This window comes from Pseudomyrmex gracilis, unplaced genomic scaffold, assembly GCF_002006095.1.
Source record: "Pseudomyrmex gracilis isolate BER0280 unplaced genomic scaffold, ASM200609v1 scaffold_48, whole genome shotgun sequence".
Lineage (NCBI taxonomy): Eukaryota > Metazoa > Arthropoda > Insecta > Hymenoptera > Formicidae > Pseudomyrmex > Pseudomyrmex gracilis.
The window spans coordinates 634,103-650,339 of record NW_018020632.1 but is presented as its reverse complement, the minus strand read 5'-3'; the positions used below and the strand labels follow the sequence as shown (position 1 = coordinate 650,339).

General features: G+C 36.5%; 4 protein-coding genes across 9 annotated transcripts in view; 1 reads left to right on the top strand and 3 right to left on the bottom strand.

The window, feature by feature from the left end:
• The first annotated feature begins 545 nt into the window (after positions 1–545).
• LOC109853421 (signal recognition particle 54 kDa protein) lies at positions 546–4,340 on the top strand. Its single transcript, XM_020425555.1, has 9 exons — positions 546–1,031; positions 1,499–1,675; positions 1,796–2,025; positions 2,166–2,316; positions 2,403–2,551; positions 2,662–2,923; positions 3,064–3,172; positions 3,251–3,517; positions 3,610–4,340. The coding sequence occupies exons 1-9, from the start codon at positions 954–956 to the stop codon at positions 3,705–3,707; spliced, it is 1,521 nt and encodes a 506-aa protein (XP_020281144.1). The 5' UTR covers positions 546–953; the 3' UTR covers positions 3,708–4,340.
• A 138-nt stretch (positions 4,341–4,478) lies between these two features.
• On the bottom strand, positions 4,479–7,985 carry LOC109853422 (acidic mammalian chitinase-like). Of its 2 annotated transcripts, none has more exons than XM_020425556.1 (6): positions 7,391–7,985; positions 6,573–6,836; positions 6,146–6,427; positions 5,796–6,032; positions 5,288–5,711; positions 4,479–5,165 (listed from the first exon to the last, which is right to left on the bottom strand). In XM_020425556.1, exons 1-6 carry the CDS (start codon positions 7,447–7,449, stop codon positions 5,016–5,018), a joined length of 1,416 nt encoding a protein of 471 aa, XP_020281145.1. In that variant the 5' UTR covers positions 7,450–7,985; the 3' UTR covers positions 4,479–5,015. The 2 variants fall into 2 exon arrangements, with proteins under 2 accessions (XP_020281145.1, XP_020281146.1); XM_020425557.1 differs by lacking the exon at positions 7,391–7,985 and adding an exon at positions 6,927–7,012 and having other exon boundaries at positions 4,483–5,165.
• A 1,530-nt stretch (positions 7,986–9,515) lies between these two features.
• On the bottom strand, positions 9,516–12,042 carry LOC109853405 (cytochrome b561-like). 2 transcript variants are annotated; one of them, XM_020425521.1, is made up of 6 exons: positions 11,185–11,632; positions 10,975–11,092; positions 10,589–10,819; positions 10,293–10,501; positions 10,007–10,164; positions 9,516–9,915 (listed from the first exon to the last, which is right to left on the bottom strand). In XM_020425521.1, exons 2-6 carry the CDS (start codon positions 11,009–11,011, stop codon positions 9,762–9,764), a joined length of 789 nt encoding a protein of 262 aa, XP_020281110.1. In that variant the 5' UTR covers positions 11,012–11,092; positions 11,185–11,632; the 3' UTR covers positions 9,516–9,761. The 2 variants fall into 2 exon arrangements, with proteins under 2 accessions (XP_020281110.1, XP_020281111.1); XM_020425522.1 differs by lacking the exons at positions 10,975–11,092; positions 11,185–11,632 and adding an exon at positions 11,856–12,042.
• A 424-nt stretch (positions 12,043–12,466) lies between these two features.
• Positions 12,467–16,237, bottom strand: part of LOC109853398 (probable cytochrome P450 6a13) — a 5,997-nt gene continuing 2,226 nt past the window's right edge. For 2 of the 4 annotated variants that reach the window (XM_020425512.1, XM_020425511.1), the window contains 5 exons: positions 14,810–15,179; positions 14,307–14,653; positions 13,988–14,218; positions 13,643–13,894; positions 12,467–13,304 (listed from right to left, as the gene is read on the bottom strand). In XM_020425512.1, coding sequence (XP_020281101.1) covers positions 13,141–13,304; positions 13,643–13,894; positions 13,988–14,218; positions 14,307–14,653; positions 14,810–15,179 — 1,364 coding nt within the window. In that variant the 3' untranslated portion in view covers positions 12,467–13,140. The remainder of the gene's footprint in view (positions 13,305–13,642; positions 13,895–13,987; positions 14,219–14,306; positions 14,654–14,809; positions 15,180–16,237) is intronic. The other 2 variants (XR_002250113.1, XR_002250112.1) reach the window with 2 other exon arrangements.

The window sequence follows — 16,237 nt, the reverse complement described above, 5'->3', positions numbered from 1 at the left end:
ATATATATATGTAAAAGGTTCGTAAAGAGAAGAAAACAAAGATGCTTGCGTGTAACATAGCTCCGATTTTTCGATTAATTGATGTCTCAAGTTGGTTTTGTTTTTTTGCGATAAAAAAAAAAAAAAGAAAAAAAAGAAAAAAAATTTGTGAATCCCAAGTCTTTCCCGGACGAACAAGCGTGAGAAAAACTAAAAAAAAAAAAACCTAGAACCCTCTAAATAAGATTCTCTCTGCTGGGATCTACTTAGAATAATATAATAAATAAATTCTCTCATTGCGGCTGTATACAATGCGTTTCTCCTTCTCCATTGCTCCAAATGTTCCGGTCGAAGAAAAAAAAGAAAAAAAAAACTAATTGCGCAGAATTTACAATTTCACTTGTCTTGTATTGCGTAAGAATTAATTTAAAGGTTCACACGCGCGGATGGTTCCGAGAAACGCCTTACGCGTTTTTCGGTTTTTCGTCGGTTACTTTCCTGCCCCAGAAAGAACCAATCTGAAGTTCCCGGTGAGAGTGCACATGTACTTCCGGAAATGTCTAACTTAAACAACGTAAAGACCGCGAGTGACCATAGATGACGTTGAGTGTAACGTTCACGCTCTAATCGATATGGATGGTAGCTATTATTCCAAGCTTTCTCATTGCTATGTATAAACAATCCGAGTGAGAGTGCGAGTTCGTTTCGACGAGGTTCTAGACGTGTACGTTGTGGGATTTACTTGCCGTGGAGTTTCGCTGCCGATCGAACAACGTCGCCGAACGCGCTCTCGTCGCGTTTTACAACGTGATCAACCGCGTACGACGACCGGATGTGTCGTCATGCCGTGTTGGCCGAGAAGTCGGAGTAACATGACATATTTTATACATTAATATTCTAACCTTCTTTCTCCTGACCTGTGATCGGGAAAATTATTTTACACGGGGACGTGATTGTGAAAAAAACGTCCGAAAATGGTCTTGGCGGATCTCGGACGTAAAATTACGTCCGCCTTGCGGTCGCTCAGCAACGCGACCGTCATCAATGAGGAGGTAGGTTTGTTTATCCGCGAGACATATATCGCGCAACGTGCGCGATTTAATTCTCGAAGACGTTTGTAAACAACAGTAAATTGAAGTGTCAATTATTTCGTTTATTTTGTCATTTTGCGATTTTTCGTTTTGCTATCGCGCGGTTTGCCCGCTTCCAACGCGATTTCCGCGTATCTACAATAACCTCTTTGTAAACGTCAAACTTATGTTTACACGTGGTTCGTATTTTCGTTTTTTGACGAAAATTTTCAATGTTTTATGATCCAACAATATGGAGCAGACAAATCTCTTGCAAACTAATTTTATTTTACAAATATTTCTGTGCGCATATTAGGAATGTTTTTCTTTTTTTTTTCTTTTTTTTTTTTTTTTTAACTATATATTACTTTTATATACACACATGAGACACTTCTGATACTTTTGTTGTACCAAACACTTGCTTCTATTCTTCTATTTCTTATTTGCAGGTTTTAAATTCTATGCTAAAAGAGATTTGCACAGCGTTACTGGAAGCTGATGTAAATATTAAATTAGTAAAACAATTAAGAGAAAATGTACGTCAGGTTATCGATTTTGAGGATATGGCGGGCGGTCTTAATAAAAGGCGGATGATACAGAGTGCAGTTTTCAAGGAACTTGTTAAGGTTGGTTCTCTGTATTTTCTAACAAACATATTTCACATTCGTGAGAAATAATATTTGAATAAGACTGTTACAAATGCTATTAAAATATACGATTGTACAACTGTAACGATTTCTTTCTAGTTAATTGATCCTGGTGTTAAAGCGTATCAACCAGTGAAAGGTCGCTCTAATGTGATTATGTTTGTCGGCTTACAAGGTTCTGGTAAAACAACTACTTGTACCAAACTCGCGTATCATTACCTTAAAAAAAACTGGAAAGCGTGCTTAGTGTGCGCAGATACTTTTCGCGCTGGTGCGTACGACCAGATAAAACAAAATGCTACAAAAGCTAGGATACCATTTTATGGAAGGTAAGGTGTATATTAAAGAGAAAAAGACTTGTAAAAACAAAAAATGTTAATTGTGCGTGGAAATTTTGCAATTATTATTGTTTGTTTTTTTATTTCTCAATTTTGATTATTCTCTGATACCACCATTTTTTTTAATTCAGTTATACAGAAGTAGATCCTGTAGCAATTGCGCAGGACGGTGTTGAAATGTTTAAAAAAGAAGGTTATGAGATAATAATAGTAGATACGAGTGGAAGACACAAACAGGAAGAGTCACTATTTGAGGAGATGTTGCAAGTCGCCAATGCCGTGGTAAAATTATATCACATTGTTTGATTGTACACACGCAAAAACAAAAAGACATCCAATTTTTAATGCTAAAAATTTATTTGTCGTAGCAACCAGACAATATAATCTTCGTAATGGATGCGACAATAGGTCAAGCTTGTGAAGCACAGGCTAAAGCTTTTAAAGAACGTGTCAATGTCGGTTCTATTATAATCACAAAATTGGATGGCCATGCCAGAGGTGGTGGAGCACTTTCTGCGTAAGCGTTTCTCTGTCTCAATTTTTTTTTTTTGAACATTTAATTCTTCGTCGTATCGTCTAAACGCTAATGTAATGTCTCTAACATTTTAATTATTTTTGTTTTTCTAGTGTTGCAGCTACACAAAGTCCCGTAATATTTGTTGGCACGGGAGAACATATAGATGATCTGGAACCGTTCAAAACAAAGCCGTTTATTAGTAAATTGTTAGGTATGGGAGACATAGAGGGTCTTATAGATAAAGTAAATGAACTCAATCTGGATGATAACGAAGAATTACTTGAAAAAATCAAACACGGTCAATTCACTTTGCGTGATATGTACGAACAGTTTCAGAATATTATGAAAATGGGACCATTTTCACAATTAATGGTAAATATAATGTAGTATTTAGTTGAAAAGAAAGTTTATGGCAAATATATTTGATGACAAAAAAAAGTTGGATATTATACGTTAATATTTTACAATCAAGTTCTGCATATGTAAAATATTATTTTATTTCATATGATTAGGGTATGATTCCTGGATTTAGTCCAGATTTCATGTCGAAAGGAACGGAGCAAGAATCGATGGCTCGATTAAAACGACTAATGACTATTATGGACAGTATGAATGACTCAGGTTGGTACATTGTTAAAAATCTACTTACAATTTTATAAGATAATAACATTTGATTGCTTCGTGTTGTATATATTTTAGAATTGGACAGTAGAGACGGAGCTAAATTGTTCACCAAACAACCTGGAAGAATAGTAAGAGTGGCGAGAGGTTCTGGTGTAACGGAAAAAGAGGTTAAGGATTTAATTATGCAATATACGAAGTTTGCGGCGGTTGTTAAGAAAATGGGAGGTATCAAAGGTCTGTTCAAAGCCGGTGACATGGCGAAAAATGTTAATCCTACACAAATGGCGAAGTTAAATCATCAAATGGCTAAAATGATGGATCCACGTGTGTTACATCAAATGGGTAAATAAGAGAACGCACCAGTTTACTTTTTACGTTTATATTTCAAACATTTGTAACTCTGTTAATGGAAAAAAAATTCTTTTCATTTTTAGGTGGCATGTCAGGTTTGCAAAATATAATGAAACAGTTACAGCAAGGTGCGGCGGGTGGACTTGGGAATTTAATGGGAGGTTTTGGTGGCAAATCCTGAGATAAAGTTCCAGGCAGTGTAGGCGCTGCCGTTAAGAACATTAAATACCGTTACGTACACGTTTCGAGATAATTACGATATGAAGAAAATTTATGGTCAAATTACAGGTTTGTGAAGAAGTTGTATTTAAATTTTTTTTTTCCAGAAAATGTGACTTTATAAAATAATGGCGTGATAAAAAAAAAAAAAAAAAAAAAAAATCATACCAATGTAACACCAGCAAATCGTATTGATGGTAGATTCTTCGACGCCTTTTTAACAACTCGCTCATTAAATCGGTAAAACATACTTTTCGATGTAAATGCAATAAATTTGTCAAAATACGCTATTATAGTGTGTCACACAATGAGAATGATAAGTTGTTGAGACAGTTTATACAGCCTTTTTTTATTTTCTATCCTTGTAAATTTTGTTAAAGATTTAAGATTTGTTGTTTTTATAAATCACCAGTATAATAAAACGCAAAAGTAATAACGACTCTCCGTTCAACATTATCAGAACTATCCGAACTAAGAAATAAACTGTGTGAAATTGATATACATGACAAATTGTCACCAAAAAGCATTTTATATACAAGGAAGATGTGTATATAATTTTGTTACATAAGAAAAAAAATAAAAATTGGCAATTTTATTTGTTTTTTTTTTTCGATAAAGCAGAAATTCTCTTGTTGTACTTTATACAATAAAAGGATTATATATATGCACAAATTCTTTGTGTGACTTGTAATAAAAGCAACGTTAAAGTATTCACGAATTCGAAATTTTTATTTCTCGCGAAACAGACAATATAATGGATCTTACTATGCTTACATTTTGAATACATGGCACATTGTTTAAAATTAAACAATCTTTATAATATACATCCCTGTACGATGTGTTACCTAATTTTATCATTATGTGTGTGTATATATATATATATATACCACGGACATTATTTTACTTGCTCATGAAAAACATGAAAATAACAACAAAGTAGAAAACATTATATATACTTATACACATTACATGTATAATACAACGCGCATATATATATAACTTTTGATTCGACTTAACCAGGTACAAGTGCTATGCTCTATTACAGCATACGAATAATATGTGCTTCGAATATTGTAAGCAACTTATTTGTACAAAAGAATACTTTTTCTTTGAGCAACTGAGGTAGAGCATAAAGGTGATTAACATTAAATAGGAATGCAATATGGAATGCATTTGTTGGAATTCAGAGTGCATTTTCGAACAGCTAGATGGATATCAACGATATTGCAGTTTAAAGAATTGGTTATTGACATCTGTCTATTGACACATGTTACTTGTTTGATTCGTTAACTAGTACTTTCCAAACGGTACGTATCAAGGGGAAAGTTTCGTTTGTGCCGTGGCAAGTGCCGTTCCAATCGTCAACATTTAAGGACAGAATCATGGCTCCTTTGAAGCCGTTGTTACGAATCCACATAGACTGAAACAACACAAAAAAGAAAAAAACTGTTTGAATTCAATCTATTATTTCCGTAATAAATAATTACGCAAACAACGTGCGTTCTAGCTGTAACACGATGTGTGAGACTATAAGCGAATTACCTTATAATAGAAACTATCTTTGTTGTCGTAAGATATCCACTCGGTGCCTTTGTACGCGTACGGCACTTTAGTCTCCTTATTGAAAACACTTACAGCTCCGGATTTCAAAAATTGACAAACCGTAGGATAAGACACGAAGCCTTTAATGCCGAGCTCACCGAATCCATTGGTTGGAGCTTGCAAATTGTGATTCAACGGATTGTCCAGCTTGTACGAGTGACCGTAGGCCGGTATACCGATTACGATCTTATCCCGCGGCATTCCCTTCGCTATCCAATAATGAGCAGAGAAATTCACATTTAATGTAGACAAATAGCCAGTTTCTGTACACCGAGGAAAAAGAGGAGCGTTCAGATCTGTCACCGGGAAGTACCAAACGTAGAAATGATAATCGTACGACATCAGATTTATAAAGTCGACGTGTCTGAAAGAGAGTTAACACAAAAAACCAATTTTTACACCACGTTGTCGTGATAAGGTACCTCAATCTCTTTTTTAACACACATACTCTGCCATTTCGGGAACGCTGTAACTCTGATCTATGATGGCTTGCGGCGCCGCGACCGCTACCGTCAAGAGCAATTGTTGCCCGCTGCGATCGAATTCCTTTCGCAGTTCTTGCAACAGTTGAACGAAATATATCTTCTCACGACGGTCAGCTCCCAACCACGCTGGAAACTCCCAATCAACGTCGAAGCCGTCCAGATCGAACGTTTTGGTTACATTTAATACTGATCTTATAAATCTACGCACACACACAAGAAACGTGAACGACATATCAGTTAGTTTCAGATAACAAATAATGCGCAAAATTAAAAAAAAAAAAAAACGAGTACGCAAATGTGCGAAGAAACGTACTTTTTTCTATTCGCGTGATTTTTCACCATTTCGGAAAATCCGTCGTGGAGCTCATTATCTCCGCCGGCGCTGATCATGACCTTCAATTTAGGTTCGCGATTCTTCAGTGCAGCCACTTGCTTGTAAACCCACTCGTTGGGACTGATGTCAAGTGTGCTGTTCACCACGCTCGCAAAACCCACGATAATATGCGTACAAAGATGAGGGTCAATGTGCGACGGACTGAGCTCCCAGAGCGTGTTCAGGTACCACGGTATTGTGTAGTAGCAAACGATGACCTGGCTGTGAAATGTGAGACTTTCTTGATTAATTAATTGCGCACGTATATTACTTGAGAGAGAACAACAACGCACACACACACACGTCGCAAATAAAAATTAACCCGACGTTAGCGTTTTGTTGCTATTGACAAACAAAATTCTCTCACCCGGTTGAATTGCGGTGGAGTTGTTCCGGTGTGTTGACGCTTGTGTTCCTGTCCGCATTCTGATTCTCCTTCGTCGACTCGGCGTACATCCAAGCCCGACGTAGCCACGTAGCAATCTTGGCATTGTCAATCTGTTCCTCCAGATATCTTTCCGCTTTCGACGCTTTTAAAGCTAATATGCCGGACCAGGCGCGCGTGACAAATAGAACACTGACGATCAGAAATGTCAGAGAGAGACACAGAACTTGCGCTCTCCAGCGTGGTCTGAAAAAACAATATCAATACTTGTTTAAATTTTTACTTTTTTTGTGACATTTTTATACACGTTACAAAAATACAAAAGACGAAACATACGCGAGATAAATATTTTTTATATGTTGTACGTGCAAAAATAACGCGAGTGCGAATCGCTTGTGCTCGCGCGTCCGGGAAACACCAAATCAATCTTGAAGTCACTTTTACGCGACTGGAACAAAAAAAAAAAACAAAGCAGAAAACCGAACCGAGCTTTCAATTAATTACGACGATCCTTCCTAAGGGAAAAGAGAATAACGAAGAGTTTGACAGCCACAGAGCAATGACGTACGTTCGCCGTAACGTAGACGAGAAATCAATACAAAATTCCCTCCCTTCATTCGCCTCCCTCCTACCCTTTTTCCATCCTTTCTTTTTTCACGCGCACGATATGCGTGTCACTGGGCAATTTCACGCACACACACGCGGGATTTTCTTCTCTCTCGTCATCCCCTCGTCTGTATAAATCTCTTACTAAACAAACACACACGCACACGAGGAAGAGATCCTACAAATATACTCACTGTCGTATGTCGGTCAGCAATTCATACTTGGCCTGCGGCACAGCTATTTGGTTAACCATTGAATGCACTTAAATCGTTCTTACTGGCGTTGCCGAGTGTGCGTCGCACTATCTTTCGGAGCTTTTTTGACCAAGCTGTTTTTTTTCTTTTTCTTTTCTTCACGACGTCAGCTGACAAGTTGTCAAACAAGTTTCGCGCGCGTCACCCAATTCCGAGAGAACAGCTGATAGTCTCGGGGGGAGACAAAGCGCGCGGTGCCACGAGCAAAAAATGATTACGTGTGATATACGCACGTATGTGTGTATATACGTGAGTTCCGTGTGTTGGAGGCAGCAGCAGGCAGAACCTTTGAGAGAATTTAAAGCGATTGTCGTTATTTAAAGCAGCGCGGAGTGGGTGTGTCCCATCGCGATCTGCCGAATATGCGAATAAGCCGCGCGACGATTATTCCACGGGTACCCCGCCCGCCGTGTGCACGCGGTGTGTGTGGGTGCGGCAATAATCGACGCGTCAAAATTTTGTTTTCTTTTCGTACGGATAAATTGATTCGGAAACGCGATATCAGATGGCGACACCCTCGCGCGCTTCTTTCGACTCGATACTTCGAGCAGAGAAAGAGAGAGCGGTCAGGCCCCCGTAAGGGAATGTGCAATTACTTTTCCGCCCCGCAAATTAGCGCATGTCCACGGGTGGTGCATTTTGGAACTACGCAGCCATGTACACGAGCGACACGTGTCGATGCCGCTATGTCCGCAGGACTTGGCACCTGGCCGCTCCAGTGATAAAAGATCGAGCCCGCTGCAACGAGAGTATCGAAGTGGTGGGGGGGTACGCACACAAGCAAGAATCGTCGTCCGCGACGGCGGTTTTCGATCTTTCATCACTGGGCCGCTCTCAGGCTTTTCTCTGCTTCGAGAATCGAAGTATCGCACGCTTCGGATATCGACTCTCTTCGGATGTCGAGGACGTCTTCCACGCGACGGACGCAAAGCAGAAAGCGCGTACGAATGTTGTTTCTCGTTTTCTCGCGACGATTATTTCGTCGTCTTGCGCGCGCGATTATCTGTTTACGCGTGTCTCGCGAGCATTTGCATTGACGCGAATATTAATTAGCTCAGCGATGAAGCTAAAACTCCGACGAAATCGTTTGGGCGCGACCGTTCGCGCTCCCGCGCTCGGCCTCACGCGCGCGAAAACTTCGTTCGACTTACAGGTAATCCTCGTATAACGCGGATATATTCCGTTTCACAAAATTGCCGCGTTATACGAAACTCGCATATTGAAATAACAGGGTGTTAGGCTCTATTGTCCTACGAGTTGTAAACCGCGTTACATCGAAACCCCGCGTTGTTCAAGTACCGCGTTTATATACGAGGGTTTCTTGTATTCCGTATTTTTCGCAAATGTTCGTATCGTCGTCGTCACATCTCTGTCGCGCGCAAACATCCGTGTGTCGGCAAAATGTATTCGTTTCCAGATGGAAATTAACTTTATGTAACAATATATATATGTGTGTGTTGTAACGGTGTGTCAATCTCCTCAGAGTTGATCGTATCACATCTTCTATTTACGGGCATAGCACGGAACAGAATCAGGATAATAACCGACCGACAAGATTCGCGAACGCGTGTGACTCCAACGTGCACCGCCGAGTGACGCTCGAATAGGAACCGGATGTTCGCATAAAGACAGAAATTTACTAGGAATTGCTTGCCACAAAATACGTATATTTGGTATGTCATTATACAATTTTATGTTACATACATGTTATATATATATATATATTGTCTCACACTTAAAAATTGGATAATTAAATATATATGATACACATTTTATGTATATATATATATATATGCAATATATAATATACACACGTTTATATATTATTACTTTCGATTTTATTATATATCAAAAAAATAAGTTGTTTAAACACAACAAAAGATATGTATGTACATTAAAAGATATGTATTATTATTATTATTATTATTATTGTGTGTATATTGTATCTGCGTAAAGCACCAAGAAATCGAAAAAAGAATGTTCAAATATCGATATAAATATTTTGAGATGAGATTCTAGTCGTCAAGCAAAAAGTAGAAAAAAAATGCAAAATTTTGTAAGAAAATATATTAAAAAATTTCTCACACGCGCTATATAAACAAACTCTAATAGAAATGTTCAAACTCGAAGAAATATTTTTCACTCTGTGTCAAAACAAGTGTAATGTTTTGTCAGCCTCGATTTGATTGTGCACAGAATTTACGAACTTTTTTTACGTTTCTGAAACCTTGGAATTTTTTAATTCGAGAAAGCGTCATACCGAGTTTTCATTTCATTTTCCGAACAAACCGCGTAATAAATACTTAACAAATTAGCGAGATAATAACATGTCATCCTCCGGTCTTGGTATACGTCGGTAACGTTCTTGCGATATCAAATACACAGATAAGCCTCCGAACACTATCAGGAGCACCCCTATGAAATTTACTAGCATTCCCTCGGGCACGAGATCTGCGTATTTATCCCTAAAAAATATCATAATTAAACGAAAAATAGAATATATTTCTTGTATTTCTATTTTTTTTTTTTTTTTTTTAAATTAATAACGCTACTAACTTCAACGTAAAAATTGCCTTCTCGTTGAGTCCCAACAAGCACGATGCAATCGCGCCAATAAACGCTGCAACGCCAAAGAATACATGCAGTGGCATATAGGCGGCTCTTAACGGGCTTTGTAAGCCGGGAAAAAGGAACGAGACACATCCTGCGACCCACTGCAAACAATATAGAAACAAAAAAATAAGAATCTAAATAGCAGATAACTGTTTATAGATATTCTATCTAGATATAGAAACATACGTATGTTAGATAATTTTTTTTATAAAATTATACAAATGTGTACCTGACAGCAAAATAATATCACAGTTGTTAATCCCACCCAGCTATGTAAGGTATACATATTCGGTATTGGGGGCGAAGCTAAATTGTGGCTGTCAAAGACTGCTACCAAGGCGATCACCACTAGCAGCACAATGAACAACATCAGTCCCGCGTGGGTCAGTTTTAACTGCTTTTTGCGAACATTTCTTTGAGTTCTGTAGAGGAGCATGGCTGCAAATGTGTGAAAGAGAAACTTATAAATTGTGCGTGTGAAAGCACAATAATGGAGAAAAATCAAATTATAAATATATATCATACCGTTGGAGTACAGGTAAACAAGTCCGATGATCATTAACAAAGGATGCCAATTAAATTCAAGCTTCGGATCGGATCTCCATGAGTAGCCACCTCTGTAATAGCTAATCCAAACACCCACCAAAATTAGAAGAACGATGCCACATCCCTCGGTAATAGTGACAAGGGGAAAAAAGCCTTCTAACGAGCGCGAGTCTCTTGTTTGTTGTGGTGATTCCGACAGTTGGTTCATATCTGGAAACATTACACGCACGTTATTCATGTCTCCGCACGAGAGAAAAAGCTCGATTCTACCTAAAGTAGAAAGATTTAAAACATGTAATGGTGTGTGTGTAAAATTTATATAACACTTTACAAAAACTTCTTCCAGTTGTGTGTTAGACACCTACCTAGACATTTTGCGTACTTGTACGGGTAATTGGACATCGTTGTGCATAAATTTTTTTAATCCAGAAACTATCATGCGTAATGAGTTTATCTTAATGCTAGCCAAACCAGGGCAACAGTCTTGAAAATTAATAGACGTTGGACATAGACGTGCGATGTGTAAAAATGATAGTTCCACAAATATGGCAAGTGAAAGGGAATGTGTTACATACAGAATTGCGTTGTTCTGTGTACGTGTGTGTGTATGCAGTCGATGTATTAAAACTAAAAAAAATCTGAACAAAAAAAAGTAAAAAAGACTACGCAGTTTGCACAAGTATTAACCCTTCGTGGACTGACATGGGTCTCCCAAACCCACCCAAAAATCAAACCGGTATTTCTAGTTCAAATTTTAGTTTTTTTTTTTTTTAAACGCTTGTATCGAAACTACTAGAGTTTTTTTAGAATTCGTTTTTTTTATCGACGCAGAATCGTTCGAACTTTCGATTAAAAAAAAAAATTGAAAAAATTGATTTTTCGCGGAAACGTTTGATTTTGAAGTAACGTGGGTCTGTGAGACCCACGTTACTTCAAAATCCACAGTCAGTCCAACTAATAGGCCGTTTTGAAAATCAATCCACGAAGAACTAAAATATGGAAAAACAACTACGTTGTATAACACATTTATGAGATTATTTTTCTACAATACATAGTCATTAAATGACAAGCAGATATTTTTTTATCACGTGCACACTGGCGTGCTGATAAATGTACAGCTGTCACCTTTGAGTGACCGTACGTTATCTATTTTTTGTCTCAAAACAGGATACTTATCGCACTGATTACATTAAAAAGCTTTTATTACTCAAGCAAAAACAACAAGGCGTCTATCGCATTTGCTTACCGGTACAGATCTCGTAACGCTTGTATCAGATGATCAACAAGTATCGTCAATATATGTACATAATGGCACACATATGGCGACGTATTGTGTCGTCGTGCGAACCGGCCAAGTTTATTGATTTTTATTCCTGAGATAGAGAGATATAAATAGAAGTGCACATAAAGTTGTTTGTACAATGATAGCACGAAAATATTTAAAGTGTACCTCATACCGCGCGCGTTTAAACTTCACCGCGCAAGTGTGTGGACCTTTAATCAGAACGAACGATCTCTCTTTTAAATGGCGATCTTGCGAATTTCACACGCGCGCTTCCATATTTCCGTTACACCTACTCAGCTGAACTTCTACTTGGCGCGCTGATATCGTCGCAAATACAAGTGTGCTTGTATAAATGTAGAATCAATTCTATGGCCGATTCGGATTTTTTCGAGATATATGAGTAATTCGCGAAAAGTTTCTTTTCGATTGTCGTAGGAAAAAAATTTCAAGACAACTTCGATCGCAATTACATAATAACTGTTGGCTCCAACATTATCGATAACTCAAACTGAGACGGAACAATTTTATTATAGCTTAACAAAAGATTGAATACAAACACAGTTTTCTGTTCACTTCTTGTAATTATCATTTTTTTATTCACTCGTTTATAAATTCAAATATTAACATTACACAACAATTTTTTATTCCTGTGACAACTGGTCGCTTATTTCAAGGAAAAATTGTTTTTGTGCGATACAAACAATATTTTTTATTATAACAAATTTCATTATACCAAGGAAGAATATATATAATAAGTATATACATAATTATTTAAATAAAATAATAACCGCCGCATAGATGGTGAAACTTACTTTGGTAAAGCCAATTTATATTTAAGTACGCTACAAGATATAAGAAAACAATTACCAATAATATACATCTTACACGTGTTGTATAATTTGCAGTTTAATTTCAATCACAGAAGTTTGAAGTATTTGTTTCAAACTGTTCAGCTTGATAGGTTTGGATTCAGTCTGGCGCAACATAAGTTGAAAACAAGTTATTATCGTCACGCCAACAAACACAATAAAAAATATCACCTGTAAGATGATTCTGCAAATATCTATTTACAATCTCGATCTCGTCACTGCGTCACTGCATAATATTTTCTAACTACCATTTACTACATACTTACCACATAATTATTACTACATAATATTTCCTATTTTTGTATTGCACTGCGATAGCGACATTGTTAATATTAGTTGCAAAGTTGCTCTGCTCCATTTAAACGAGCACAATTGCTTCATCGTGGTTCAATTATAAGATGTACACCGCCTTTTGCAGTAGGTACAGTAGTGGTTTTGCCAAAGATCAGTGGCACCGAAGTTCGCGGATGAAGTTTAACTTTGAAATTCGATAAGATATTTAAGATTCCAACTTTTGTCTGCATATAGCCAAACCGTGAACCTGAAAATTTATTACCAAGTATCGTGATTTCTAAAATATTTTATACAAGTACTAACTTTCGCACAGCGCAAATATTCCGTTTCGCAGAAAAGCCGCGTTATATAAATCGAGGTATACGAGGCTCACGTAAGCGCGCATATTGAAAAAACAAAAATTAGATTCCATTTTACTACAGTTTGTAAACCGCGTTATTCAATCGAAACCGCGTTGTTCAAAAATACCGCGTTATACGAAGATTACCTGAATCTGAATTTTAAATCGTATATATATAAATAACTTTACAGTCTCAAAAGCTGCGAATAATTAACAACTTTTAGATATTCTTTGATTATTCTTACCGATACAAGCACGGGGTCCTTCCCCAAATGGCAAGAAAGCGTATGGATGTCTAGCCGCTATTTGCTCCTCGTTAAATCGTTCGGGATCAAATTTATCCGGATCCGGATAGATCGCCGGATCTCGCTGTATGCCGAGCACCGGTATACTAATTGACGTTCCTTCTGGTATGTGAATGTTCGTTGTTGGAAGATTTATAGCTTTGGTACAAATGCGACTCAGTACTGGCGCAGGTGGATATTTTCTCAGAGTTTCTGCATAACACGTAAAACAATAAAAAAAAAACTGTACTCGCCAACACATTTATTTAACGAACTTATAATTTATAAAAAAAAAAACAACAATACCAGATACTACTTTATGCAGATAGGTCATATCGTTTACAGCATTGTAAGTCACTTCGCCGTGTTTTTTTAGCACTTCGTCAATTTCTTGACGAAGCTTATTCTGTACGTCCTGATTTAGCGCTATTTCGTACAAACAGAACGTCGCCGTGGTCGAGGAAGTTTCGAAACCAGCTAAGAAGAAGACGAAAGCTTGCGCAGTCGCTTCTATCATAGAAAGTTTACTCGTACTTGCTGTCAATAAAACAAAAACCTCATCAATCTAGAAAGTAGTCGCATCGTAAGAGTGCATATTTAATATTGAACAGTAAATTATATTTACGATGCACATCATTTTCTTTGGTGACATCTTTCTCTTCGTCAGGCTCAACATAGCCGTTCTCCATGAGTTGTATAAGTAGATTCATAAAATCGTGCCTAACGACATTGTGAGTCTTTCTGTATTCCACATTATCCCGAAACATATTTATAAAAAAATTCGAGACACCCTTATCAAAAATAGAGATAGAAAATAGTCTGGCAATTTGTGGCGCAAACATAAAAATAGAATGCCTAAGGGCACTTATTTTAAAGACTTTTTTCCCCCAGTATCGAACTTCGTTATCCGGTTGATCTATGCAGTTAGTTTTGATTCCAAATGCAACTGACATAATTACGTCTGTTGAATACCTATCGTGTAAAAATTTGTAGTGTATAACATTTGTTGTAGTACGTAACATTCTTAAAGTTAATGCATATATTTTTTTTATTTTGTAGTTAATTTTATTTTGTAGTTTCAAGTTTGTCATGAATTTTGTTTCTTTCTTTTGAAAACTAGTGCCATACCTTGCGAACATTTCTTTTATGTCAATGCATCTTTCCGTCTCGGCCAGTTTTTCCAAAGATTTCACGAATTCTTCACCGCATTCTTTCAGAACTGCGAACATCTGCTTCAATTTTCCCGAAGTAAAAGTAGGAGTCAACTTAACGCGCAAATTTCTCCATTTTTTTCCGGTCAAGAAAAACAAGTGGGCGGATAGCGGATCCGTTTTCTCGTTAGAATGCTTGTCGCGATCGTGGAAACTACCGAATTCTTTAGTCAGTACTATTCGGACAAGATCGAGATCGGCAATCACAAGATTCGGTTTGAAAAATGTGTATATTCCGAAAGCACGATGGTCCTTATATTTCAAATACATATCGCGAAATAGTTCGCCTGTAATACATTTCAAAGGAAATTGTACGTTACAAATTACACGTTTCTTTTTTTAATGTAATTGAAGATATACACTGAGAAAAAAATAAAAAGGATTGCATAAAAAAAATCTTTTTAGGTTGACTATATTTGCAGCGGTCAAAACTTCAGTAACTTTAAAGAAATATTTTGTTATCTCAACGCATCTAAGCTTGCATCTAATAAACGAAGCGTTATCCTTTTATACATAAGCTTGAAGTGAAAAACAACTTCAGATAATAATTGACTGCGAACTATAAATATATTCAGTTGCTTTATCCGAATTTTTTTTTTCATCCGGGAAAAAATGGATTAGATCTAACTTAAATTTAACGAGATAAAAAAAAATGGAAAAATAGATCTAATTAGATCCAAATTAAATCTAAATAGATATAAAGTAGATCTAAATAAATATAAGCAGATCTATTAAATTTACACCTTTATATATTATTAAATCTACTTTAGATCTACTCAGATCTACTATAATTAAAACTATTCAGATTTAGTTAGATTTGAGCAGATCTGAACAGATCTGAGGTGATCTAATATAATAGATCTGAGTAGATCAAGAGTAGATCTAATAATAAATAAAAGTATAAGTTTCCATAGATTTACTTATATTTATTTAGATCTATACTTTATATCTATTTAGATTTAATTTTGATCTAATTAGATCTATTTTTCCATCTTTTTATCTCGTTAAATTTAAGTTAGATCTAATCCATTTTTTCTCGAGCAGTATGTACATATATAATATGAAAACAAAAACAAATAAGTAAGAAAATTCTCGTGATAAGGTCAAGTAAACAAGGTTAAGGCCAATACGAGAAGTACACTGGATGGAAGTGTGTTTAAATCAATATATTTAATATAACCATACGTTTCGATCCCTGGATTGGATCTTCATCAGTGGTAATGAACTGAGCAACAAAAAGAAAAAAAAAAAATTTTTTACAATAAAAAGACAATTGGATCGGATTTTTTCGCAGACAAAGTAGATGACAATAAAATAAATAAAATAAAATAAATACATAAAAAAA